We start from the raw sequence: 26,137 nt of genomic DNA on the forward strand, positions 1-26,137 counted from the left end.
ACTGGCTTTTTCTCTCTCTCTCACCTGACACACACTTGCAAACATTTTGCTCAGCATCAGCTCCTCCGGCTTGCCTCTCTGAGGACGCAGATACCCCACTATAGAACCATGCACCTTTATCACATGCGATCAGCTGACCGTCGTCTCTTGTTTGTCTCCTTTCATCAACAACACTCGCCCTGGCTTCTTATGTGTCTTTCGGGACATTGACTTTGTGGGGAAGAATTCGAGCAGCTGTTTTCCAGAATGTTCTCAGACTTACCCAGGAAGATGTATTTAGGTTTAGTTTGTACCTAACAGCTGTGGGGTCTTTCATCCAATGTTTATGCCCCAGTTTATTTCTCCGCTCGCCTATCAATGAGCACTTAAGTCTCCCGGCGCTTTTTCCAAGTTATAAACAGTGTTTTAATGCAGATCCTCATCGTTGTACACAGATTTCCGTGGACTCTTGGATGGAAATTTTATGCTGTCATTCATCTACTTCTGAAATCAGCTGGGGGAGGTGTTCTAGTGACCTCTGGCTTGGTAGTAACTATCCCACCATTTCGAGGCTTGGAACAACAATTTGGTTTTCTCTCTCACCGTTCTGAGGGTCGGCTGGCTTCTGCTGGAGTCTCATACGGTTGCAGGTAAGACAGTGGTGGGGCCAGAGTCAGATGGTGTCTCAGTTCCCACATCTGGCGCCAGGGCTGGGTCAGCTGGGGTCAGACAGCATTTCTTTCTGGATGCAGCCTCTGCATGTGGCCGCCTAAATTTCCTCCCAGGGAGGCTATCCTTGACTGGAGGCAGCTGACTTCCCCAAAATGAGGTTCCAAGAAACCAGAGCAGAAGCTGCCAGGCTTCTTTTTTTTAAAATTCATTCATTTTTGGCTGCGCTGGATCTTCGTTGCTTTGCACTGGGCTGCTCTTCGTTACAGAGTGCGGGCTTCTCCTGTTGCGGGCACTAGCCCTGGGACGCAGGTTTCAGTAGTTGCAGCTCTCCAGCTCTAGAGAGCAGGCTCAGTAGTCGTGGCACACAGACTTAGTTGCCCTGCGGCACGTGGAGTCTTCCACGTGGACCAGGGATCCAGGGATCCAGGGACCAGGGATCTAACCTGTCTCTCCTACATTGGCAGGTGGATTCTTAACCACGGGACCACCAGGAAAGTCCTGGAGTTCCCAGAACCGTCACTTCTACAGCATGCTTCTGATCAGACAAGGCACTGAGTCAGCCCAGGTTCAAGCGGAAAGGAGTAGAGTCTGTCTCTCTGTGGGAGTAGAATGTGCGGTCATTTTTTAGGCTCCTTCGGCTTTAGGAAATATGGCCCAGCAGTCTAACACCATTTCTGATGTTGGCTGCTGGCCTGAAACAGGCTTCCTCTTCCTTCTTGTCCCACATCTGGACAAACTAATAAGAAGGCCCTGATGCCTGCTCCCATGAGCAGGAGAGAAATTTAATCCAGGAGCGCTCTGGCCAGAGTGGAGGGGCCCTCAGCCCAGCCTCTCCCCCTGACCACAGCGAAGGCCCCTTCTCGCCCTCTCCAGCCATTTCAGACCTGCTGGAGCACCTGCCCTGTTCTCCCCAGGAAGCCTCACTATGTGAGTCACCAGTCTCATCCTGTTCTCTTGTTACGTGTGGCCTCATCAATCTTCACATCTGAACCACATTTTTTTTTTTAATGTATTTTTGCTTATTTATTTGGATCTTAGTTGCGGCATGCAGGATCTTCAGTTGCGGCTGTGAACTCTTAGTTGCAGTATGTAGGGTCTAGTTCCCTGGCCAGGGGAGCACGGCATCTTAGCCACTGAACCCCCTGCGGAAGTCCCCTGAACCAAACTTTGTGTGGAAGGTTTGATCCCATTACAGAGCAACCATGAAACATACTCCTATAAGCAGAGTGTGAGTTTCATCTGGCCTGAACCTAGCTAATACAAGGCTTTTTAATTTTTGCCAGTCTGATGGCAGACATGGTGTGAAATAATAGAAAACTTATCTATCAGTCTCTGCTCTCAGTTTCTGGTGCAAAACTCCTAAAACCCTTGTTGATAAAGAGGCTAGGAGAGATGAGGCTTTTGTTAAGTTGGTGTCAGTGAGGTGGGTTTTGCTGGAACTCACGGAAACAGGTGGGTTGGGAAGAGAAAGGATAAAAGGGCAGGGGGTGCAGAGATTCTGGTTCCTGGAGGCCATGTGGTCACCCACAGTCTGGAGAAGCGGCTATGCTGCACTCAGATTGTTGTTTTTGTTGTTTAGTTGTTCAGTTGTGTCTGATTCTTTGCGACCCCATGGACTGAAGTTGACAGGCTCCTCTGTCCATGGGATTTCCCAGGCAGGAATACTGGACTGGGTTGCCATGCCCTTCTCCAGGAGAGCTTCCTGACCCAGGGATCGATGGAACCCGTGTCTCCTGCACTGGGAGGCGGGTTCTCTACCACTGAGCCGCCAGGGCGGCCCACTGTACTCAGGTGCTGAAAGTAACAGCTGGCGACGGGATTGAGGAATGGATCCAACTCCCAGGGAGTTGGTTTAAGGGAGGCAGAAGGAAATGAAAGCTAATAAGAAAAAGGCAAACTATTAATATTCTGTCGGTTATTGTTATCTGTAATAGCTAGAAGGAAAGTAAAAGGGAGTGCTGGCTGGAACCTTGGTACTGGGCAGATTTTGGTGAGTCTGAGGTTTGACCACTAGTCTAGCGCCAGCCACGGAGGGATGAGTCACGCTGGGACAACGGTAAGTACCTCTGAGGCCTCGAGTCACCAGGAAGGGAGTCAGGGTGCGGGGAAGGGCAAACCCAAGGAGCTACTGAAAGCAGGGGGACAGCCTGGAGGGGGCTTCTCATTTTGTGTATCCTTATCCTCACCTTCTTGAAGACCCTTGACTGAAACGGATGGTGAGAGTCACTAGCTTAGGGGCCGTTCCCTGGTTCTGAATCTGCAGAGTGTTGAGGATATGTCTGAGTCGGCACACACAGCTCAACATGAAGCAATCACAGATGGTTTTACGGGATCCAGCCCTTCAGGAAGTTATTTCCGAGGGAACAGCCAGCCTGGTAAACTAGATAAAATCCCCCATAAGGTCTAATTTCCCTGAGAAGGAGAACTCTCCATCTCCCCCCATAAACACCAAGAGGAACGCTGCAGATGAAGCGGCTGATAACGCGGTATGCCAGCCACCTGGGATGACCCAGAAGGACTTTGGGATGATCTGGAAGGACTTCCCTGGTGGTCTAGTGGCTAAGACTCCACATTCCCAAGGCAGGGGCCCAGGTTTGATCTCTGGTCCGGGAACTAGATCCCACACGTTCCAACTAAAAGATCCCCTGCGCTACCACTAAGAACTGGTGCAGCCAAATGCCCAGGTATTAAATATAAAGTGACGGCATTCACCCACTGAGGCTGCCCCTCACCGGGGTCACAGGACATGCTGTGGCTGGGGTGGCCCTTCTGTGTGAGACCCTCAGGCAACCTGACTGCTGCCAAAACCAAAGGACAGTTCAGGAAGCCTTCTGAATTTGTGGTCCCAGCTCCCCCTTCTGGGTCTTACTAAAGAAGAAAACATCAGGCTAATTCACAAGAAAATGAGAAAAAGCAGAGTAGAGAAATCAAGAGACAGATCTCAGCAGGTGAACAATTTTTAAAGGGTTATTAAAAATAAGGTGAATAAAGCGAATATCGATAGAATGAAACAAAGAGGAAAACAAGCGGAGAGAGGGACTTCCCTGGTGACCCAGTAATTAAGATCCATGCTTCCAGTGTAGGAGGCACAGGTTTGATCCCTGGTTGAGAACCCTGCATGTGGCCAGAAAAAAAAACAAATTGGGGAAGCTAGCAACCTGGGGAGAAGGCAGACTTGTGTTCCAGAACGCTCTCTGAAGTTCTGCTCGGCCATGAAAGTTTCAAAAGAGAAAAACGGAAAGTAATCTCAGCTAATCATTGATCGCCATCTCCCTTTGCAGGCAGCCTTGTAACCTTTCTTTAGATGTTATCTTGATCACACAATTTCTTTGGGAGATTACTGAAGGGGAAGCTAAGGAAAAGATCTAGCCATCTGTTAATTCTTTTTTCTTCATCTCTATTTCTTTGATCTAAGGAAAGAAACAGGTTAGGCAAAGTATTGTGTGAGCAAAAGATTTGAAAAGTGGGCTTGGGCCGGAGGTTAGTTACAATAAGGCTTTGCTAAAATGACAAGACAAAAGGGACCTCCTGCAGAGAGCTCTTTCCTGCAAAAAAAAAAAAAAGAAAGAAAGAAACTCTTTTCCTGCAAAAAATTCTTTCCTGCAAAGAGCTGCTTACAAATCCCCACTCTTGGACATCACTCCATTTCCAGGGCATCATGGGCAAAGGTCTGTCTCCTACAACTTTCTCCTGCTGACATAGGGTGTCTATTCTTAGAGTGGAATATGTCGACATGGGTCTGGAGCATCTCTGCTGACAATTTTAGTTGCCCGCTTACACATATGGGCAGAGCAAGCTACAGTTATTTTGATGCCCACAAAGATACAGACTATTATGAGCAATAGCGTTAATCCCATTCTCTTGGGGCCAGTTCTTGGAATGATGCTAACCGTAAATTCAGTACTGCTCAAGATGGCACAGCTTATATCATGGCTGCTGTCTGGTCATCACTCAGTTAGTCTTTTCCCCCTGGGAGCAGTTACAGTATCTGTAAAACAACTCAGGAATGTACATCCAATACTGAAAGGTTCTGTGATTCTATTGTCCGGATCATTAACTGCTTGAGCCTGCTCTTTTGTGACTCAGGGAGGCTCGGGAGGCTTCAGCTTTCCTTTTCTCCTTTGACTGTGCCGGGTCTTCTAGTTGCACTACGTGGGGTCTAGTTTTCTGACCAGGGATCAAACTTGGGTGACTTCAGCTTTTCTATAAACAAGAGCAGGGGGCATGGAAGGACCTTTGTGGTTTGGGGGGGTACCACAGTGTTCTGCTCGGTTTCAACTCCTCCCTTCTGCCTCCCCCCAACCAACCAACCAACCACTTTTTATCCCAGTAGATTGGTTTGCATTTGCTAAACATAAAAAGAATCATCTAGTTTTCCAAAAATTAACCTTTTTTTCTTATTGTGGTATAATACACGTATATAAAATTTACCATCTTGACCATTTTTAAGTGTAGAAGTCTGCGGTATTAAATACAGTCATATTTCTGTGCAGAAATGAGCACCCTCATTCCCACAACTCCTTTCAGCTTATAAAATTGAAACTCTCCCCATTAAACACAGACTACCCCTTCTCCCCCCTCTTGGCCCCTGGCAGTCACCACTGTACTTCCTGTCTCTGTAAATTTGATAACTCTAAGTACCACATCTATACATGACCACTGGATGTGAGAGTTCGACTGTGAGGAAAGCTGAGCGCCGAAAAATTGATGCTTTTGAACTATGGTGCTGGAGATGACTCTTGAGAGTCCCTTGGACTGCAAGGAGATCCAACCAGTCCATCCTAAAGGAGATCAGTCCTGGGTGTTCTTTGGACGGACTGATGCTGAAGCTGAAACTCCAATACTTTGGCCACCTCATGCGAAGAGTTGACTCATTGGAAAAGACCCTGATGCTGGGAGGGATTGGGGGCAGGAGGAGAAGGGGGCGACAGAGGATGAGATGGCTGGATGGCATCACCGACTCGATGGGGATGAGTTTGGGTAAACTCTGGGAATTGGTGATGAACAGGGAGGCCTGGCGTTCTGCGATTCATGGGGTCGCAAAGAGTCGGACACAACTGAGCGACTAAACTGAACTGAACTGAACTGAAGTACCACATATTAGTGGAATTGTATAGAATTTGCCTGCCAGTAAGTCTTTCTCAGGGCTTCCTAGGTGCCGCTAGTGGTAAAGAACCCACCTGCCAATGAAAGAGATAAAGAAATGCCTTTTTGATCCCTGGGTCAGAAGATCCCCTGGAGGAGGGTATGGCAACCCACTCCAGTATTCTTGCCTGGAGAAGCCCATGGACAGAGGAGCCTGGTGGGCTACAGCCTATGGAATTGCAGAGTCAGACGCGACTTAACACGCACGGACAAGTCTTCCAGCGAGTTTTCTGTCGATGTTTTTCCTTTGAACTGGCCATATTTCCTGTCTCTTTGTTTGCCCTGTGATTTTTGTTGAACACCGGACATTTAAATCTCATAATGTGGTAACTCTGAAATCAGATTCTCTCCCTTCCCCAGGGTTTGTTGTGTGTTTTTTGTTGTTGTTGTTTGGGAGCTTTTTTATTTTTATTATTATTTTTTTAATGTTATAGGCTGTCTCTGACTGAAGTGTGAACTTAGTATGTTCTTAGGTCTTTTCTGAGCCTTGGACACACGCAATCCCTTCTAATTTTCTCCACAGATGTAGGGTTCTATTTTTTAGTGTCCTCATCTTTAGTGTCTGACTCCCCAGAGGGGAAAATCGAAAAAAGGCGGTGAAAAAGGTGTCCGGCCCTTTAAATCCTCACTTGGGACGGGGGCAGAGGCTGCAGCAGGGGGCAGGGGCTGCAAGAATGACTTCCGCCCCCTCTGTCTGCACCTTGGTGATAAGTCATCAGAGTCCAGATCCCCCAGTTTCTGCTCACGGTCCTTTCTGCAAGACCTTCAGGTGGGGGGCGGGCAGCTGCTACCGGACTGAGAGCTGACGGGGATGCCCATTTACGGTCGGAGGCTCCTCCTTGAAGTTGGAAGCCTTCAGGGTTCCAGAACAGTTCCGTCAGAGAGACTGCCCTGCAGTTGCTGTCCAGGTGGGGAGACAGAGTCCTGATGCTTCCTGCATCACCATCCAGAATTTTCTCTGATCCAAAGTCTTTTGCACAAGAGTGGGAAACAGTTGGGGATTGAAGAAGGGAAGTTCCCAGCACTCCTGGACACAAGAGCCTCACTCACTATGGTACCAAAACCCCGTGTATGAAGCCCTGACTTGGCTGCAATTAGATTGAGAGAACAGAGCACAGAATGGCAAGAATTCATGAGATTATGGAAGGTGTGATGTTTAAACAGGCTTTATGTAAGCAGTTCTGTCTCCTTTACTTAATGTTTCATGGGAATGAGTATTATGTCCTACTGGGTACATTTCCCCTACCTGGTATCATAAACTCCAAACCTATAGATGAATACAGGGTCTATAGAATTAAGATAAAAGTTCTACTAACTGGAATATTCAATCAGACTTTCTGTGAAGTGCCTCTTTTACCTGAGTGCAATTATGGGATTGAAATTTATTTTCAATGAAATTTTAATTTCCATGCAACTAAAGGATGTTTGCTCCTTGGAAGAAAAGCTATGACCAACCTAGACAGCATATTAAAAAGCAGAGACATTACTTTGCCAACAAAGGTCTGTCTAGTCAGAGTTATGGTTTTTCCAATAGTCATGTATGGATGTAAGAGTTGGATTATAAAGAAAGCTGAGCACTGAAGAATTGATGCCTTTTTTTTTTTTAATTTATTTTTATTAGTTGGAGGCTAATTACTTTTACAATATTGTAGTGGTTTTTGTCATACATTGACATGAATCAGCCATGGATTTACATGTATTCCCCATCCCGATCCCCCCTCCCACTTCCCTCTCTACCCGATCCCTCTGGGTCTTCCCAGTGCACCAGGCCCGAGCACTTGTCTCATGCATCCAACCTGGGCTGGTGATCTGTTTCACCCTAGATAATAAACATGTTTCGATGCTGTTCTCTTGAAACATCCCACCCTCGCCTTCTCCCACAGAGTCCAAAAGTCTGTTCTGTACATCTGTGTCTCTTTTTCTGTTTTGCATATAGGGTTATCATTGCCATCTTTCTAAATTTCATATGTATGTGTTAGTATACTGTAACGGTCTTTATCTTTCTGGCTTACTTCACTCTGTATAATGGGCTCCAGTTTTATCCATCTCATTAGAACTGATTCAAATGAATTCTTTTTAATGGCTGAGTAATATTCCATGGTGTATATGTACCACAGCCTCCTTATCCATTCTTCTGCTGATGGGCATCTAGGTTGCTAGAATTGATGCTTTTGAACTTTGGTATTAAAGAAGACTCTTGAGAGTCCCTGGGACTGCAAGGAGATCAAACCAGTCCATCCTAAAGGAAATAAGTTCTGAATATTCATTGGAAGGACTGAGGCTGAAGCTGAAGCTCCAATACTTTGGCCACCTGATGTGAAGAACGGACTCATTAGAAAAGACTGAAGAAAGACTGAAGGGAACAGGAGAAGGGGATGACAGAGGATAAGATGGTTGGATGGTGTCACTGACTCGATAGGCATGAGTTTGAGCAAGTTCCGGGAACTGGAGTCCACACAGCATGGAATAGAAAGTGGGGTGCTGGCTCAGACAAAATCTCTGTGCAGTAGCCCTACATGGAATGTAGACTTCGGCTTAAGGCAAAAGCCTGTGAGCACGCCCAGCGATAGCTACTGGGACTTTGAACTAGAGAGTTTCCAGCATTATTTACTACAGTAAGTCCCCTACACATGAACAAGTTCCATTCCAAGAATGCATCTGGAGTCCAAAAAAGCTAGCCTAGGTACCCAACTAACACAATCAGCTATGCAGTCCTGAACTGTAATGGTCTTATAATACTTTTCACTCAAATAATATATTAAAAAACAAACACAAAAAATAAAAGAAACATTTTTAATCTTACCACACTGTACCCTGAAACGTACAGTAATACAATGCAACAGCTGGCATACAGGGGCCGGCATCAAGTGAACAGGCAAGAAGAGTTACTGACTGGAGCCGGGAGAGGAGGTGGGAGATGGTAGAGCTGAAAGATTGTCAGCAACAGAAGATGGACAGCAAGCTGTATTGTCACTCATGCCTTATGTGATTGGATACGCCAATGTGCGTTTGTATCTTTGAAAGTTTGCAACTTGAAAGTTCCTAGGTAGGGAATTACAGTACCTAGTTTTCAGATGTTAATTGAAGCTACCCCATAACTGAAGGATAAAACAATGATCTTTAAACCTGAAATATCCATAATGTCTAGGCAGATGTCAGAAAAATGCTCCAATGGAGATGGCAGTGCCCAGAAAAGTCCCATCATAAGATGGAAGTGGTTTTCCCAGGATGGTGCTGCCTGTGGAGACAGTTAGGAGCGGGAAGCCTCTTCTCTGAGGACTGAATCTGCATCTATGTGAGTAGTTCTGAATTCCACCTCTGGACAGCGAATGCCCCATTAACAGCTCTTAACTGACCTTCAAAGAGCTGCTCGGTCTATGGACAGCAGTTCCCAGGTGAACAGACAACCTTGTCTTTGGAAGGTCACCACTCTGGATCAAAGAAGGTGAAAACAGGTCAGTCTGGTGGGCTGAACTGCAAGCTGTTTTCTGAGCTGTGATGGGAGAATTGGCAGTGGTGAAATTTCCCATGTTTTGGTTTCTGCAGACTCACAGTCAGGCAGGAGGGTGATGGAAAACTAGCTTCTTAAAGGGATGCCTGGGAACTTGCCTGGTGGGCCAGTGGTGAGGACTCCTAACCTGCGCTTCCACTGCTGGGGCCTGGGTTTGATCCCTGGTTGCGGCACTAAGATCCTGCAAGCTGAGAGGCCAGGCCAAAAAGAAAAAATTAAAAATAAATAAATAAAAGGATGCCCATATGGGGCACAGCCCCATGGAAATCACTTTGGAAATTTGAGGGCACTTGTAAGTAGGATATGACACTTCAGTGCCCATTGTTGGAACCCTTTTCCAGCTTAATAAGCAGAGATTTCGGTGTGTTCACTTAAGGTGGCCACCACCTGGACCCATGAAATAAGTGGACATGGGGCTGCAGTGGACATGGGGTCCCTGCAGCAATATTGAGATGGGGCTGAATCTACACATGGCCCTCTTGTACCCCCTCCTGAGGTGGCATGTTCTCTGGGGGGCAGGCCTGGATCGTAACTGGCAGGTGAGACTAATGCTGGTGTCCTGGGGGTGCACATGGGTCCTGCCTGGAACAGATCCCGACTCTGAAGTGGGCTTTGCTTACCCAAATGCTCAGAGTGACATAAAATATTTGGAACAGAAGATATTGTGCCAGTTTGTGTGGCCGGTCATCATTTCTTCAGACCAGGGACCCCACTTGGTAGCCTGTGATGGCCAAAGTATCCGTTTGGTAGGGGACTGGAGTGAGCAGTTGAAACACCAGTTTAAAGTGGACCAGTAAAGAGCTGGGTCACACATCTCTACATGTAACACAGGCATGAGTGTGGCCAAAGGGGTGTCCCCACTAGGGGATGTCTCTGTTTTTCTGATGGGTCTGGGGAAGACAAAGCGGGGAGAAATGCAGATCAGACTATGCAGTTTTTGCCAAGGCAGAAGGATACCCATATACCAACTCTTTTTTTTTTTTTTGTTTCCCGCCACACCACTTTTTTTCTTCCCATCTGGCTTGCCAAGTGGCGCTAGTGGTAAAGAACCCACCTGCCAATTCAAGAGACATAAGAGATGTAGGTTTGATCCCTGGGTCAGGAAGATCCGCTGGAGGAGGGCATGGCAACCCACTCCAGTATTCTTGCCTGGAGAAGTCCATGGACAGAGGAGCCTGGTTGGCTACAGTCCATAGGGTTGCAAAGAGTCAGACACGACTGAAGTGACGTAGCACACACCTGCTCCTATGGTCAGGGCTGCAAATACAAGTGCCCAAGACAGCGATGATTCCCAAATAAGAGACAGAAACACTACTTCAAAACTTATGTCAGAATTTCTAAGTGCCTGCTGGGGCACTGGGAACAAATCCCAGTGTTTGTTCACCCCCCAACAAAGTTAGGGTCGACAGTGAATGCAACTACAGTGGTGCTGTTTAAAGATAGCTCACCAGCTCCAAGGCTGTATCCTGAGCCCTTCACCTCCCACCTGCTTCTGAGACAAAAAGGAGCAGGCTCTCAGAGGCAGGCTCCCCAGGGAACTCTTGTGTACAGATCAAGGTGTAAATCAACACTTTGCTTTTCAAAAAAAAAAAAAAAAAAGCTCACCAGTTCTGCACCTGTGTGACCACACCCTCTGTGGGCCAAGGAGGGAGACACCACTGGACTAGCATTGCTGCCTGCATTTTGGACCAGGACAGAGGCCCAACCTAATGTCCCTTCCAAAGGTGGAAGCCTTTGGGGAATCAGTGCAGAGAAAGTGGAACAGGATCAGTGTAGAGAAGGCAGAACAGGAGCTAAGGGTAAAGTAAAGATAAATGAATTATGTCACGAGGGAAAGCCAGTATTACATTAACGCCTTGAAAGAGGCTCAGATCAAGAGATGATATTGTCTCTTAGCTTGATTACAGCCAGATGCCCGGAAGGGTGAAGCCATCTGTGCCAAGACTAGTCTTGCTTTTGGAACCTGACAAGATCAGATGGAAGCCTGCAACCTCACCCTGGCTATGGATGGGAGTGATTGCTGACTGCGTGGAATTCTGTGACACGACAGCGTCTTTCAAGTTACATATTGTTTTTTAGGGGGTTTTATTTGGCTGCACTGGTTGCAGCCCGTGGGATCTTTAGTTGTGGCATTCAGGATCTAGTTCCCTGACCAGGGATCGAACCCTGGGCCCCTTGCACTGGGAGCACAGTCTTAGCTATTGGACCACCAGGAAAATCCCAGTGTTTCCCTGAGTTCTGTGAGCTGGTCTAACAAATAACTGAATCCGAGGAGGGGGAAGGCAAGGGAACCTCTGACTTGCAGCCAACTTGGCTGACCTGGGGTGACCTGCAGACCTCCTGCCTGCATCTGAAGCAGGGAGCAGTCTTGTGGGCCTGAACTCTTAACCCGTGGGATCTTAGATAACTCTAGTTATCGTCAGAATTGAAAGACACCCTGGCTGGTGTCACACAGAATTGCCTGATGTGGGAAGAAACCCCACACATTTGGTGTCAGAAATGTTGTGAGTGTGGCTGTGAGCAAGAGCAAAAGAGAGACCCAGGAGGAGGAGGAGGGGACGTTTTCATTGCACACGGGGATCCGATATGGACTGAGCTGTGTTCCTAAATTCATAGGTTGAAGTCCTAACCCCCAGCCCCTCAAAATGTGTCTACATTTGGAGACAGGACTTTAAAGAGGCGATTAAGGTAAAATGAGGCCGTTAGGATGGGCCCTCGTCCAGTGTGACTGGTGTCTATGAGAAGAGGGGATATGGACACAGACACCAGGGCTGCCTGGGCAGAGGAAGGTCCGAGTGAGGACACAACCACCTGCAAGGTGAGAAGCCTTGAGAAAAACAACCTTGCCTCCAGAAGTGAGGAAATAAACTGCTGTTGTTTGGGCCACCTGGTCTGCGGTGGTTTGTTCTGGCAGCCCCAGCGGCTCAGCACAGGATCTTGATGTTTTAGTTTGCATCTCTAGCTTGCTAATCCTGCTCACTATTTATTTTGTTTAAAACGCACACGGGGGTCCCATCGCGGCCCAGCTCTGCAGACCGTCCCCCGACAGGAAATCCACTCCCCCTTCCTCCTCATCTTTTTCCAGCAGCTCGGCCTCCCAGCACCCGACTCCCCGCGGGCGTGAGCGGCGGCTCTGCCTCCTGGGTCTCTTCTCATTCGCCCTCTCCTCCGCGCTGCGCTCCGACCGACCTGCCACAAGCTCTCCAGCTCCTGCGAGGATGTTGTTTAGTCGCTAAGTGGTGTCCGAGTCTTTGCGACCCTGTGGACTGTAGCCCGCCAGGCTCCTCTGTCCAAGGCATTTCTCAGGCAAGAATAGTGGAGTGAGTTGCCATTTCCTTTTCCGGAGGTTCCTCCCGACCCAGGGATCAAACCTGAGTCTCCTGCATTGGCAGGCGTATTCTTTACCACTGAGCCACTTGGGAAGACTTGCGAGGCTGTTACTGGATTTTGAAAGCCTAGTACCTGCCCCAAGGTAGCCCCCGGGTCTGGGATCTAGAGATGCTAGAAGCTCGGCGTGGGAGGCAGAGACCCTCGCAGCCCACGTGGTTAGGGGAATTAATTCGGGGACCACCGGCAGCTCCAGGCGCGCACACCGGGGCGGGGCGGGGTCGGGGCGGGGGGCGGTGCGGGGCTGGCAGGGATGGGCGGGGGGGGGGGGGGGGGGGCGTGCCGAGATCCCGCGGAGCGGGAAGCAGCCTAGCCGCCGGCCGCCCGGAAATCCCCCAGCCGAAGCGCCGGCCGCGCGCCCTGGGGTCTCCGGGAAGAGCGGTGGGGGGAGGGGAGGGCCCGGAGCCGCCCCTCCCCGGGCCCGGCGGCGCGGATCTGAGAAAGCAGAAGCGAGCGGCCCTCCGAGGAGTCCCATTGGAGCAGGGATCTGGGAAGAGAAACTTGCGGCCGGGCTCTCTGAAGCGCTCCGGGAGGCCCTGGATCCGGCAGGGTCTTTAGCCATCATCGACAAGGGAAGGTTGGGTCCCGGCTCCCCGCCTCGCAGTCTTCGCCTGCCCCGCCCCGCCCCGCCCCGCCAGGCTAGCCGCTCCAGTCCCGACGACAGGTCGTCGGCGCGGACCGGACCGGTGCGCACCCCCGGGAGGCCGCGCCGCAGACCCGGAGCCCGCGCCTCCCCCACTTCCCGCGCCCTCTCAACCCTCCCGGCCCTCGGCTGGACGGCCCCGTGTCCCCCGCATCGTACCTCCCAAGGTCCCGGATCCCCGCGCGCCACCCTTTCACCCCCTTGCCCGCTCCTCGTACCCGTTGCCAGGTCCCCTGAGCCCTTCCGGGCCCCCGACCTCCTCCCCAGATCTCCGGGGCGGCGCCGGGCAGGTCCCCGGGAGCCCCGCCGGCCGCCGGGGAGGAGAGCGCCATGCTCCGGCTCCTGGCCTTGCTGCTCCCGCTGCTGCAGCCGCCCGCGCGCGCCCGGGAGCCCTCGGCGCAGGACGTGAGCCTGGGCGTGGTGAGTGCAGGGGTCCGCCGGCTCCGATTTGCAAAAGAGCTGGGAGAGAACAGGGGCTTCGACTTATGGGTTCAGAGAGGGCGGGGGACGCTTTCCAAATGTCCAAAGAGTGACCGAGGATGAAGACTGGGAACCCGAATCCTTGGATTCGTCAGGAGGTTGAGGGCCAGAATTTGGAAATCTGAAAAAGGGTTGGGGTGGGAAGGTGGGGACCCTTGGTAACAAATGAACGCTAGCAAACCCGGGGCTGGAGGGCCTGGACCTTGAGGTGGGGAGCAGACGGTTCTCCCGGGCTGGGGACCTGGGGCTGGCCATACCTGGTGAGAGGTGAGGCTTCCAGGATGGTGGTTGGATGGGAGAGTACCTCCACAAGCCTTTCCCCTTCCCCTGTTTCCACCTCTGGTCTAGGACTGGCTGACCCGCTATGGCTACCTGCCACCCCCTCACCCTGCCCAGGCCCAGCTGCAGAGCCCTGCAAAGCTGCGGGATGCGATCAAGGTCATGCAGAGGTTTGCTGGCCTGCCGGAGACAGGTGTCCTGGGTATGTGGCCCCCACCCCCTCCCCAGCCCTGTCTTGGCCCGGCACCCAGCCCACCCCACCAACTGCAGGGTCTAAACATCTCCATGTAGCTGAATCACCAGGGGCTGTGAACATGCTGACTTCAGGTCCCAACCCGGGAGGTGCTAAGACATTCCTGTTTCAGTAAATATTTATCAGGAATCTCTTCCCCATGAACTGACATGTGAGGTCATTCCAGGCTCCACTGGAATAGTGGTGAACAAGGTACAGGAGGTCCGCGCTCCCAGGGAGCTAAGGTTCTAGAGGGAGAGAGGCACAGAGCAAGAACAGTGATGAGTGTTCCAAAGAGAATAAAATGCTAATGATCCTCAGGGGCTGGTCCGGGCAGGGCAGGCCCATCTAAATAAGGTCACGTGAGGCGGGAGGAGCTCACGTGACATGAAGAATTCCTAGGACACAAAGAGGGGAAATCAACCCTGGGGAGATGGAGGAGGTGATCTTGAAGGCTGGTGCAAAGCCCCTGTGGCAGACACAGGCTTGCATGCCTGTGATGAAAGGCGGACTGCAGAGCTAAACAAGGGCCTGATTAGGGGCCAGGAAAGGTATTTTGGTTTGACTTCCAAAGTGATAAGAATCCCTGAGAGGGTTTGAAGGAGGGAGGCAAGGAGACCTGATTTACAGTTTTGAGTTTCCTCTGCTTACTGGTGGCGAATGGAGAGTGGGGAGCACAGAGACCACTGTGCAGGCAAGGATGTGATGAGAAGCGGTGAATCCAGAATGTGTATTTCGGAGGCAGAGCTGAGAGGCTTGTCCGTTGGGTTAAATGAGAGGAAGAGGGAAGCAGAGGGGTCCAGTCCAGATGCGAGGGAGGTAAGAACCTTCTGGCCCCAGGATGGGCTCGGTTGCCCCTTGTCACCTCAACCACGAGATGAGGTTGGACCTTCACTTGGAGCTGAGGGGACTGCTGGGAACGGAGCTGAGCTGGGCAGGGGGATTCCGGGTGACCTGACCTGGGAGGGGCTTGCCACCTGAGACTAGAGACCGGGCTGGCCCGGAGACTTTGAACTTGACCTGGATGTGATGGGGACTCGGGAGCTAGCCTGTGAGGTGTGAGTAGCCTCCCAGGGGCTTCCAACCTTTAAGAGAGGCGTTCTCCCGGCACCTCCAGGGTTCTTTCTCTAGATTCCAGCTGCCAGGACTCAGGGAAGCGGGCCGCCCAGATCCTGGCCTGAGGCTCTTGCGTCCATCCAGGGCCAGGTGCGGAGGGTGATAGTACCCAGAGGGCAGTGCCATAGTTTGGTACGAACTGGCGTTCAGAGTCAGACAGCCTGGCTCCCAGTCCAGGCCGTGGGGCCTTTGTGAGCAAGTGTTTGGAGCTCTCGGAGACTCAGTTTGCCATGGAGAACGTTAGCTCGCGCTGCTGCTGATCCCCCGTCTGCTTCAACCTCTCCCGCAGACCCGGTGACGGTGGCCATGATGCATAAACCCCGCTGCTCACTGCCGGATGTGCTGGGGGCGGCGGGGCTGGTGAGGCGGCGGCGCCGGTACGCTCTGAGCGGCAGCGTGTGGAAGAAGCGGACACTGACGTGGAGGTCAGTCCTGGCGCCCTCTCGACCACCCTGGGGCTGCCCTCTGGGCCCCAGCTTCATGTGTCTGCCCTGTCTCCGCAGAGCTCCTCACTCGGCCCTCCTCTTTCCAGGGTCAACTCCTTCCCCCAGGGCTCCGCGCTGAGCCAGGAGACGGTGCGGACCCTCATGCACCACGCCCTGACCACTTGGGGCACCGAGTCAGACCTCAGGTTCCAGGAGGTGGGTTCGCAGGGGCCTACGGAGCCTGACATCCTCATCGACTTTGCCCGGGCCTATCACCAGGACAGCTACCCCTTCGATGGGCAGGGGGGCACCCTGGCCCACGCCTTCTTCCCAGGGGAGCACCCTATCTCTGGGGACACGCACTTCGATGATGAGGAGACCTGGACTTTTGGGTCAAAAGGTACCATCACCCCTCTTTTGAGAGGTCCCCTGTCCAGATCTGCCTGTCCTTAAGAGTGAAGTTTACATTACATTTACTGATGGAGGCTGTATCAGTTGGGCTTCTCCAGAAAAACAGAACCAGTAGGATGGGTGTGTGACGTGTGTGTGGAGAAAGTGATTTACTTTAAGGAACTGACTCACAGAATTGCAGAGGCTGGTGAGCTCCAAAATCTGTAGGGCAGGTCTGCAAGTTGGAAATTCAGGAGACTTGATGGTGCAGTTTTGAGTCCAGTATTTGCAGAGCAAGCCAGCTGGAAACCCAGGCAGGCTTTCCTTGTTGCAGTCTTTGGGCAGAATTCTTTCTTCTTCAGGAAACCTCAGTTTTGGTTTTTAATGCCTTCAACTGATTAGATGGGCCCCGCCCATACTATGGAGGATAATCTGCTCTACTTACCCTGGCTTATAGATGTTATTCATGCCGATAAAATAACCTCCACGACAACATCTTGGCTGGTACTTGATCAGGCATTGGGATACCCTAGTCTGGCCAAGTTGACACAGAAAATCACCCATCACAGAGGGGAAGTCCAAGTTGGGGCTGAGGACTCAAAGGGGCAAGAACACAGGTCTGCCAGTAGCTGAGTCAGAAGAGTAACTGGTAATTGCTACACAGGGTGTCACAATTACGCAGAATCACAACAGAGGAAGTTCTTAAGCCTGGGGGTGCTCACATGAAGGCTGGCTGAAGGGATGGGGACTTCCTGGAAGCAGTGACTTTGCTTGTTTCTCATATGTAGACAATGCGTGCAAACTAGTGCCCAGGGTCCCACTCTCCTGGAGTACCAGGGTGGGGGTGGGAGGGGACACATAAGGCACAAGCCAGTGAGCTCGCTGAGGCCAGGGGAGTCAGAGGTTGGGGTACAGGGGTGAGGAACAGCCTGGGATATTCGGGGCTGGAAGGCACACATGTGCTGTTGGGAGCGGACCGCAGAGGATGGAGGGCCAGTCTCATATGATGAGAGGGGCCTGGGAGGGCACATGGAGGGGTCTGGACAATCGGATTCTAAAGGCAGTGGGAGCCATGGAAGGTTTTGCATTTTAGAGACACCACTGGCTGCCATGGGAGGCAAGATGGGCACAGGGAGGCAGGGAGGTAGCTGGGGGTCCAGGTAAGAGACGGTAGGGGCGATGGGGGTGGGGGCAGAGAGCAGTGGGCAGCTCAGAGGGGAGTCCATCAGGATGGACAGAGATTGGGATCTGATTAGATTCGGCAGCAAAGGGGGTGAGGATGGCCAGATACCAGCCAGGTTTCTGGCTCAAAGCCCCTGGAGGATGGTGTCCCATCAATGCAGGTGAGAAGAGGGCGGGGAGGAGGAGCAGGCTGGGGAGGGCAGGTGAGTTCAGGTCGGGGCCTGTGTCTGCAGTGCCGAGTCGGTGCAGGTGGCGCATTGATGGTCTAGTATCTTGTGCTAGAATTTGGATTTCTCCAACTTAAGTCAGGTTTCCCAGAACTGGAGCGCAAGAGGAAAATTCTTGTGCAAGCAGTTTTGGGGGGCACATTCTCAGGGGAAAGGGAAGCAGGAGAGACATGGGGGGAGGGAGAGGGGAGAAGCTAAGCTAGGATGTGGTCTCAGCTGGAGAAGAGCCTGACCCCGCAGGGAACTCTCTGGAGAGTAAATGGCACTCCAGTGTTGGTTCTGCCTGGAGGCAGGGGGCCTAACTCTTCCACTCCCCATCCCTGGAACTGCTGGGGGTGACTGGGCCAGGAAGGAGAGCCATTTGCTGGGGATGGGTCCTCAGGCTCTGCAGAGGGACTTAGGTGAGGTGGGGATAGCAGACCCAGATCCACCGCGGGGAGGCTGTGTAACAGCGTTTAAGAACTTGGGGTTGAAGCTGAGCTCAATTCAGGGTTCCTCCGCCTGCTGCTGTGTGTGCCAGCTACTTGGCCTCTGTGTGCTCCGTCTCCTCACCAGAGGAATGGGGATAATAGTATGTACTGGTCCCATGGGCTTGCAGATGAAACAAGAAATTCACCTACAGCTCTCAGCACACTGTTCACCGTTGGCCACTATGAGCTGGGTCTCCCAGCACACTTGAGAGTTGGTGATACCTGGGGGGTCAGGTTCCAGGAGAAGGTAGAATGAGAAGACCAAGTTCAGAGGTGGGGAAGTCTCACAGTTAAGGGGAGGGCGGCAGGCAGTGGGTGCGGGAGGGATGAAAGCAGATGGAGAAAAACTAGGTTGAAAGGTGATTAGCGAAGACAAGCGAAGGAGGAAGTGGGCAGCAGTGAGCAGGGCTTCAAGTCATCCAGTAAGTTACTTATGGTTGGATCTCGCCATGTGGGGACAAAGTGACCTTAGTGCCCATGGCTTGGTGGGTGGAGGGAGAATCCAGACCACAGAGGCGTGAGAGACAGAAACTGAAGCAGAAATGGGGGTGGGGGAGACAGACAGAGGGGAAGACATGAAGGCAGTGGTCTGAGGGACCGGGGAGGGGAGGGCTTGTCTCTTACGCTCGGGGGGTCCCAGGTCAGGGCCCTCCTCCCTGAGCTGGGTTGGGAACCCTGAGCCCAGTTTGGGCTCATCAGCTTGAGTGCAGGGAGGGACGGGGGAAAGTCCAAACTTGGACCATAGTTTGAGGAAGCTTCGGGGGGAGCTGAGCAGAGTCCTGGATCAGACTGCACCCCACTCCACATCCAGAGAAGCTTCTGTAGCCGCCCTGCCCTCAGGAAGTCACAGGACCTGCAGGGAGCCTGAGGTGCAGACTCTCCGCGGGGCCCCGGCACCCCGGGCCTGTGTGCCTGACACACAGGATGTGTCCCCTCAGATACATTAGTGTCTTGGTGCCCTCAGCATTCTAAGGGACCCAGCTTGCTGCTGTCAGCTCAGGCCCCAGCAGGCAGGAGACCAGGAGGAAGGCTGTCCCTGTCTCCTGGGCCTGCCCCTTCCTGTCTGAGGAGGACAGCAGCCTGTCTGGCCTTCCTTGTGGCAGAGCCCCATTCCAGTCAACCCTTCCCCCTTCATATCCACAAGGTCCCTCCTTCAACAGAAGGCTGAGTTCAGACTGCTGACCAGAGAGCTTGCGGGGGGGGGGAGCGGGCTGTGGATGGTGACCAGACAGGTCCAGGGGGCGTCCTAGGAAGAGGGAGTCTTGAAGACTCAGGGACAGTGGATGAGCCAATAGAAAGAAGGAGGTGGGGGATGAGTGCATGGATCGCTGATTAACGGATGGATCAATGAACCGGTGAACGGACACACGGATGGATGGAGGGACAGATGGATGCATGCCTGCATGAAGGCAGAGATGAATGGATGGGTGGGGCTTTATCCTTGTCCTGGAGGAGGTGAGTGAGGCAAGGATCTCTCCCAGTGCAGGGCAAGAGGCAGGAGATGAGCTGGGGGGTGGGGAGTGGGGATGAAGCTCTGTGCCCCATGCACAGAAGCTTACCGATGACACAAGCGGCCTGTTTTGATGAAACAGGAAATTTGTCATCTAAGAGTTGCCGGCTGGGACTGGGTAGCACCTGGAGGGGCTTTGAGTCTGGATTTGAGGCTGAATGGGGGGAGCAAAGGAGCTGCCTGCTGAGGCCATGGGTGAGGGTGAGGGGAGGTGCAGAGGACCCCCAGAGATGAGCACCGGGAGTCTCTGCGGCTGGATCTGCACGGTTGTGTAATTTCCCTAGCTGAATAGCGTGACAAGGGTGCAAGGAAGGGGTGTGGGCAGAGGAGAGGGAAGGACACTTGGGGTGGGGGGGCGGGTGGTAAAATATGAAAAAGATCTACCTGATAAAGACACCAAATGTCCTCCATCCAATTTCTTAGAAAAAGCTCTCTCGTATTGAGAAAAGCCACAATCAACATGGGAATTCATCAGTACTTATGAGTTTGACTAAGACATCTGAAACCACTGCTGAGAAGTGGGACAGCCCAGCCAGGGTTCCGGCTTCCTCATTGAACTTGACCTCTCTGTGCCTCAGTTTCCTCACCTGTAAAATGAGGATAGGAGGTAGAAGTAACTGAGGACAAGCCTTTGCTGCTCTGCTTATGACTCACTCATCTTGTCCTTAGATTCTCACTTAGTGGCCTTGAGGGGTGGAGAGAAATTTGCTTTTCAGTTCACCAGGTTACTTCCAATAATTGCAGTTTCACCACTGCTCACTCTAGTTAGAGATTTCCCTGATGGTAGATCAACCTGGGGGTGGTGGTGGGGGAGGCGCTGGTTGTCTCTCTTGCTGTCTCTGTCCCTTCTTAGCCTCTCACTGGCTCAGGAATCAATGAGGAGCTGGGGTTCAGCCAGCAGCTGGGAGCGTGGAGACAGCTTGGTCCCGGCGCCTGGGCTGGGTCCCCAGGGAAAAGCCTTCTGTGGTCAGAGAGGTTGGGCGCCAGGGCCAGCGGGCTGTGGTTGGAGAGTGCCTGCTAGAGCTTCGAGTTCCGAGTTCCCAGAGATGCAGGCTGCAGGGGTGGGTTGGGGAGGCGAGGACCTCAGGGAGGTGGGGGTGGGGGGTGGAGGCTGTGGGAGGGAGAGATGGAGCGGAAATAGAGGACTGGGGGTCCTGGGCACTAGCCCGGTGGGGATAGAGGGAGAGGGAGAGAGGCCATGGAGTCTGACCTTCCTTCCCTGTGGGTGCAGAGGGGCGGGGCCTCTGGAGCTGTGAGAAGGGAGCGTCCCCAGAGCTGGGGCTCCCTCAAGAGAAGCACACACCCGGAGGATCCTGCTTCCCCTAGAATGTTTCCTTTTTTTTTTTTTTTTTTAAGAATATTCATTTACGCATTTGGCTGCGCCGCCAGGTCTTCCTGCTGCCCTCGGGATCTTGCTGCGTGCAGACTCTCAGTTGCAGCCCGCGGGATCTAGTTCCCTGACCTGGACCCCCTGCACTGGGAGCGTGGGGACCAGCGGGGAGGTCTCCCCACAGCGTTTCTGCACGCTGCCTTCCTGGGGCAGCGACTCCATCCTTATGCAGTTGCTCCTCCCCCTGTCCCTGCCTTGTCCCCCTGCTCTTTCCCTAGTCGGCTCTGAGGTCTTTTCAGCCCGTCCCCCGCAGTGTGCAGCACTACCAAACCAGGCTACAGGAGACTATCCACCAAATAAGTGCACCCCTAGAGGAGGGAAAAGATGACTCAGGGTGGGGGTCTGGACAGAGGAGGCCACGGCCACCTCGGAGGCGCTCCTGGCTGCTTGTGTGCACCAGAAGGCCTCTTTCTCCCGGGCTTCCTGGGGGCGCTAGGGGTGGGGGTGGGGCCCGGCTCCAGCGCATTCTCCCTTCCTCCCCAGATGGCGAGGGGACGGACCTGTTTGCGGTGGCTGTTCATGAGTTCGGCCACGCCCTGGGTCTGGGCCACTCCTCAGCGCCCGATTCCATCATGAGGCCCTTTTACCAGGGCCCAGTGGGCAACCCCGCCGAGTACCGCCTGTCCCAGGACGACCGCGACGGCCTGCAGCAGCTCTACGGTACCGGGGGCGGCGGGGTGCTCGCCCCCTGGTGGCCTCTGCAGTAGCGTCAGGGGACCCAGCCCTGTAACCCTCTCTCCACAGGAAGAGCACCTCAAACCCCATATGACAAGCCCACACGGAAGCCCCTGGCTCCTCCTCCCCCGCCCCCTGCCCTGCCCCCGGACAGGTGAGTCCTCTCCAGGTAGGAGGCCTTGGATGCGCTCCCTAATCTCAGGGTCCTCCTTTCGAGATGGGCAGGTGAGAATCCCTGCCTTGTAGGATGTGGTCAAGATTAATTTTAAATAAAAGGAGCGGAACCCCGCCCCTCCTCTCCACTCACCTCTCTTTTCCTTCCCAGCCCCCCCCAACCCCTCCCTGATCGATGTGATGGCAATTTTGACGCCATCGCCAACATCCGAGGCGAAACTTTCTTTTTCAAAGGTAAGTGACTTCCATCTCACCGACCCCATACCATACAGCTGGCTTCACACCCACTTAGAGTGACCCGCCGCCGGGGCCCCGAGGGTAGCAGGGATGCCGAACTTTCAGTGCCAAAAATGGGAAACTCTGGCCCAGCCGGTCACCCGAGAGCCACTGCAGCCTTGATTTTTGATGGACTTGCGCGCCCCCGACCCCCGCGCCCGCCCCGCCCCGCCCCCAGCGGTGGGAGGGGAACCCCCCGACTGTGTCCAAGCCACACCCCGGCGGGCGAGTGGGGTGCGGGGTAGTGGAGGGGTGTACAGAAGGGGTGACCTCCTGCCATCTCGTCTCAGGCCCATACGCCCACCCATTCTTCCTCCCCCAACTCGCCCCTCAACCTAGGTCCCTGGTTCTGGCGCCTCCAGCCCTCGGGACAGCTGGTGTCGCCCCGCCCCGCCCGGCTCCACCGCTTCTGGGAGGGGCTGCCGGCCCAGGTGAAGGTCATTCAGGCCGCCTACGCCCGGCACCCGGACGGCCGGATCCTCCTCTTTAGCGGTCCGTGGGGCCCGGGTTTGGGGGGTGGGGGGCGGCTGCTAGCGCCGGGCATGCGCAACGCGGCTCACCAGCCCCCCGTCCTCCCGCCCGGTCCCGCCCGCAGGCCCGCAGTTCTGGTCGTTCCAGGACCGGCTGCTAGAGGGCGCCGCGCGGCCGCTCACCGAGCTGGGGCTGCCCCCAGGAGAGGAGGTGGACGCCGTGTTCTCCTGGCCGCTTAACGGGAAGACCTACCTGATCCGGGGGCGGCAGTACTGGCGGTACGACGAGGCGGCGGCGCGCCCGGACCCCGGCTATCCGCGCGACCTGAGCCTCTGGGAGGGCGCGCCGCCGGCCCCCGACGATGTCACCGTCAGCAACACGGGTGGGAGAGCTCGCGCACCCGGGGGGCCGAGCGATGGGGGGCCAGGGGTCGTGGGGTGGTGGGGCCTGCAGAACCCGGGCTGGGGGGAGAAGCGGTGCGGAGAGAGGGGTTTGGAGGGTGGGCAGGCGCGGACCAGCCCCTCAAACATCTCCTCCCTCCCCGCAGGTGACACCTACTTCTTCAAGGGCGTCCACTACTGGCGCTTCCCCAAAGGCAGCATCAAAGCCGAGCCAGACTCCCCCCAACCCATGGGTCCCAAGTTCCTGGACTGCCCCGCCCCCAGTGTGCACCCTCCGGTCCTCAGACCCCCCAGAGCGACCCTTAAACCCGGAGACTGCGACTGTCAGTGCGAGATCAGTCAGGCTGCAGGGCAGCCTTCGGTGCTCCTCCTGCCTCTTCTGTCCCTGCTGGTGGGGGGTCTGGCCTCCCCCTGAGGGGACCTGCGGCTGCCTGGAAGGGACCAGATCGCCCATGGGGCCCCTGCGGGTTGTGGCTGTGGGAAGTCTGTCCCAGGGGCAGGGCTCAGCCAGGATGCAGCTGGGGATGCCAGTGGAGCTAAGTCCAGGAGGCTGGAAACACAGGGCGGGCCCTGCCACTGAACGCCCCTGTGTGCAACCAACTTGCCTTCCTCCCCTGCCCCTGGCCATGACCCCGCAGGACTCTCCTTTTCCTGGAACACCTGGCCTTTCCCGGAGCTTAGGCGGCTGAATTCCTGCAGCCCTGGCCCCGCCTGCCAACAGCAGCTGTCCCAAGTGCTTGGTTCTTTACAGGACAGCCCCTTGCTGAGCCAGCTCTGCAGTCTCTGCTCTAATGTTTCTCATCCTGTCCTCCCTCCACAATGTCCCAATCGGAGCACATTGATGGGGTCCCAAACCCAGCTCTGACACCACCCCTGAGCATGTGTCCAAAGTCTGGGGTGACATCAGTGGTTCACACGTGGGTGAGGCTCCTGGGATGGACCCTGTGGCCCATCCTTGGTTCTGGTCACCACGCTGGTACCAGAACTGCCCACATTCAGTAGGACACCCTCCTGCTCCTAAAACACCTCCACACCTGAGCCTCTGCTGCCCCCTCCAGAACCCCGTGGCTCCCATCAGCTTGATGCTGGTGGGAAGACAGTGGACTGGTTCCCTCTCAGTCTGGGATCACTGCCTCCTCAATGCTCCTGAGTGACAAGTGGGGTGGAACCTGGGCCACCTCAATGACGCCCCTCCCCACTGAATTCAGGATTTAAATGAGTGCCTCTGCAACTCTGCTTCTGGAATATTCCACACAGGATGACCCAGGAAGGGAGTTCCCTGGTGGTCCAGTGGTTAGAATCTAGGGCTCTCACTGTCATGGCCTGAGTTAAATTTCTGGTCCCAGAACTAGAATCCTTCAAGCTGTTCCATGTGGTCCAAGAAAAAGAATGACCTAGGGAACTTTAAAAATGCAGATTCCATGTCTTCACTGTGAATCCTCACTCTGGGTCTGGGGCCAGGAATCTGTCTTTGAACAAACTGGGTGGTTGATATGGGGGTGGGCTGGGGGGTGGCCCCAATCTGCAAGGGACCAGGGCCAGCAGCTGCCATCTCTGGTCTCTCTCTTCTGACTTGTGTGTTCTCCACCCAGGGGCCAACCTCTCCCTGTTTACAGAGCCCAGTGCATGGCCTGGGTGAAAGAGGTTCACCCCCATGGCTGGAGTCACTCAGTCACATTTCTTGGGTTGTCACCCAGCCTCAGCGGGCCCACAGTGCTGCCCACAGCTGATCCAGGGGCATGGAGCCCAGCGTGGTCACGACCAGACCAGGAGGATGACAGCCAGGTGTCTTCAACCAGCCAGGGACCTGGGAATTCAAAGGCACCAGAAGCCCTCTGGGCCTCTGTCAGGACCCTTTCTAAGTATGAGGAGGAGGCAACTTGTATTCGCAAAGTTTGTCAGCCCTGAAGCAGGACAATAAAAATAACAGGAGAGAAAACCCTTCATTTCCTCGGAGCAGTGATGGAGCCCCAAGGTGAAGTTTGGTGGCAGGAATGTGACAGACCCAGATCACTGTTTTACAGAAGAGGCTGGAATCCAGCATTGATGGGGGACAGAGTGGTTGAGAATAAATTGGGGGAGCAACCAAAAGTTGGTTAGAGGGGCCAGAGAGGGATGTCCCATGTGACATTTGAGGCTCCTTTCACTGCAACAATGGACACTTCTCCAGCCTCTCAGAGTTCATGAAGTCTGCTTCACAAAAATGTCACATTGCATTGAATTATGTTATTTAAAGAATGGAAAATAAATGATACAAATTATTAAAATAGAAATGCTTAAGACTTTAGTATTTCAAAGGGCAACACCAGGAAAGTAAAAAGACAACGCACAGAATGGGGACAAAAAATTGCAAATGATACATGTGGTAAGGGCGTAGAACGAGAAAACATACCTTGTGTGTGTGCGTGCAAGCTCAATGCTGTCTCCATGGCCCCATAGACTATAGCCCTCCAGGCTCCCCTGTCCATGGGGTTTTCCAGGCAAGAATATTGGAGTGGGTTGCCATGTCCTCCTCCCGGCGATCTTCCCTGACTCACAGATTGAACCTGGATCTCTCACATTGCAGGCAGATTCTTTACCTCTGAGCTACCGGTAAAGCCTCGGGAAATAGTCTAGTGGTACCTCAGAAAGTTAAAAACAGACTTAGAAGGATTGCCTGGTGGCGGGCCCTGGAGGATGCTGGCTTAGGGGTGCAGGATGGTTTCTTGAGATGATGAAAGTGTTCTGAAATTGACAGTGGTGATGGTTGAGTAGTACTGTGCATTGAATTAGGCACTTTCCTGGGTGAATTGGACGATATGTGAATTATATCTCACCAAAACTCTATAAAGAAAAGGGTTCAGCCCACAGTGAGACACGAAAGGCCTTTCAGGAGGTGGCCTTCCTGAGACAGATGTGGAGGTGCCCGGTGTCACCTCTCAGGGAGCCAGATCACCGGAGGTAAGACCTGGAAATGAGGTGCGCAGCTGAAGCAAGTGAAAACCGCTCAGCCGTGTCTGACTCTGTGACCCTCTCCATGGAGGATGCAGTCCATGGGATTCTCCGGGCCAAGATACTGGAGTGGGTCTCTTTCTCCAGGGGGATGTTCCCGACCCAGGGATC

General features: G+C 53.6%; 1 protein-coding gene across 1 annotated transcript; it reads left to right on the forward strand.

Annotated features, from left to right (window-relative positions):
- The first annotated feature begins 13,647 nt into the window (after window positions 1-13,647).
- On the forward strand, window positions 13,648-25,308 carry MMP25 (matrix metallopeptidase 25). Its single transcript, XM_065920276.1, has 10 exons — window positions 13,648-13,757; window positions 14,166-14,298; window positions 15,734-15,869; window positions 15,977-16,269; window positions 21,522-21,698; window positions 21,783-21,867; window positions 22,039-22,121; window positions 22,503-22,655; window positions 22,759-23,016; window positions 23,182-25,308. Exons 1-10 carry the CDS (start codon window positions 13,668-13,670, stop codon window positions 23,448-23,450), a joined length of 1,677 nt encoding a protein of 558 aa, XP_065776348.1. The 5' UTR covers window positions 13,648-13,667; the 3' UTR covers window positions 23,451-25,308.
- The last annotated feature ends 829 nt before the right edge of the window (window positions 25,309-26,137 follow it).

The sequence above is a fragment of the Muntiacus reevesi genome, chromosome 2 (genome assembly GCF_963930625.1).
Source record: "Muntiacus reevesi chromosome 2, mMunRee1.1, whole genome shotgun sequence".
Lineage (NCBI taxonomy): Eukaryota > Metazoa > Chordata > Mammalia > Artiodactyla > Cervidae > Muntiacus > Muntiacus reevesi.

Bases quoted from the DNA above. Each gene is read 5' to 3' on its own strand.
- MMP25 (XM_065920276.1), top strand. From the start codon at position 13,668: ATGCTCCGGCTCCTGGCCTTGCTGCTCCCGCTGCTGCAGCCGCCCGCG. The intron at 21,868-22,038 runs GTGAGTCCTCTC...TTTCCTTCCCAG, and splicing joins CCTGCCCTGCCCCCGGACAG to CCCCCCCCAACCCCTCCCTG. The intron at 23,017-23,181 runs GTGGGAGAGCTC...CCCTCCCCGCAG, and splicing joins TGTCACCGTCAGCAACACGG to GTGACACCTACTTCTTCAAG.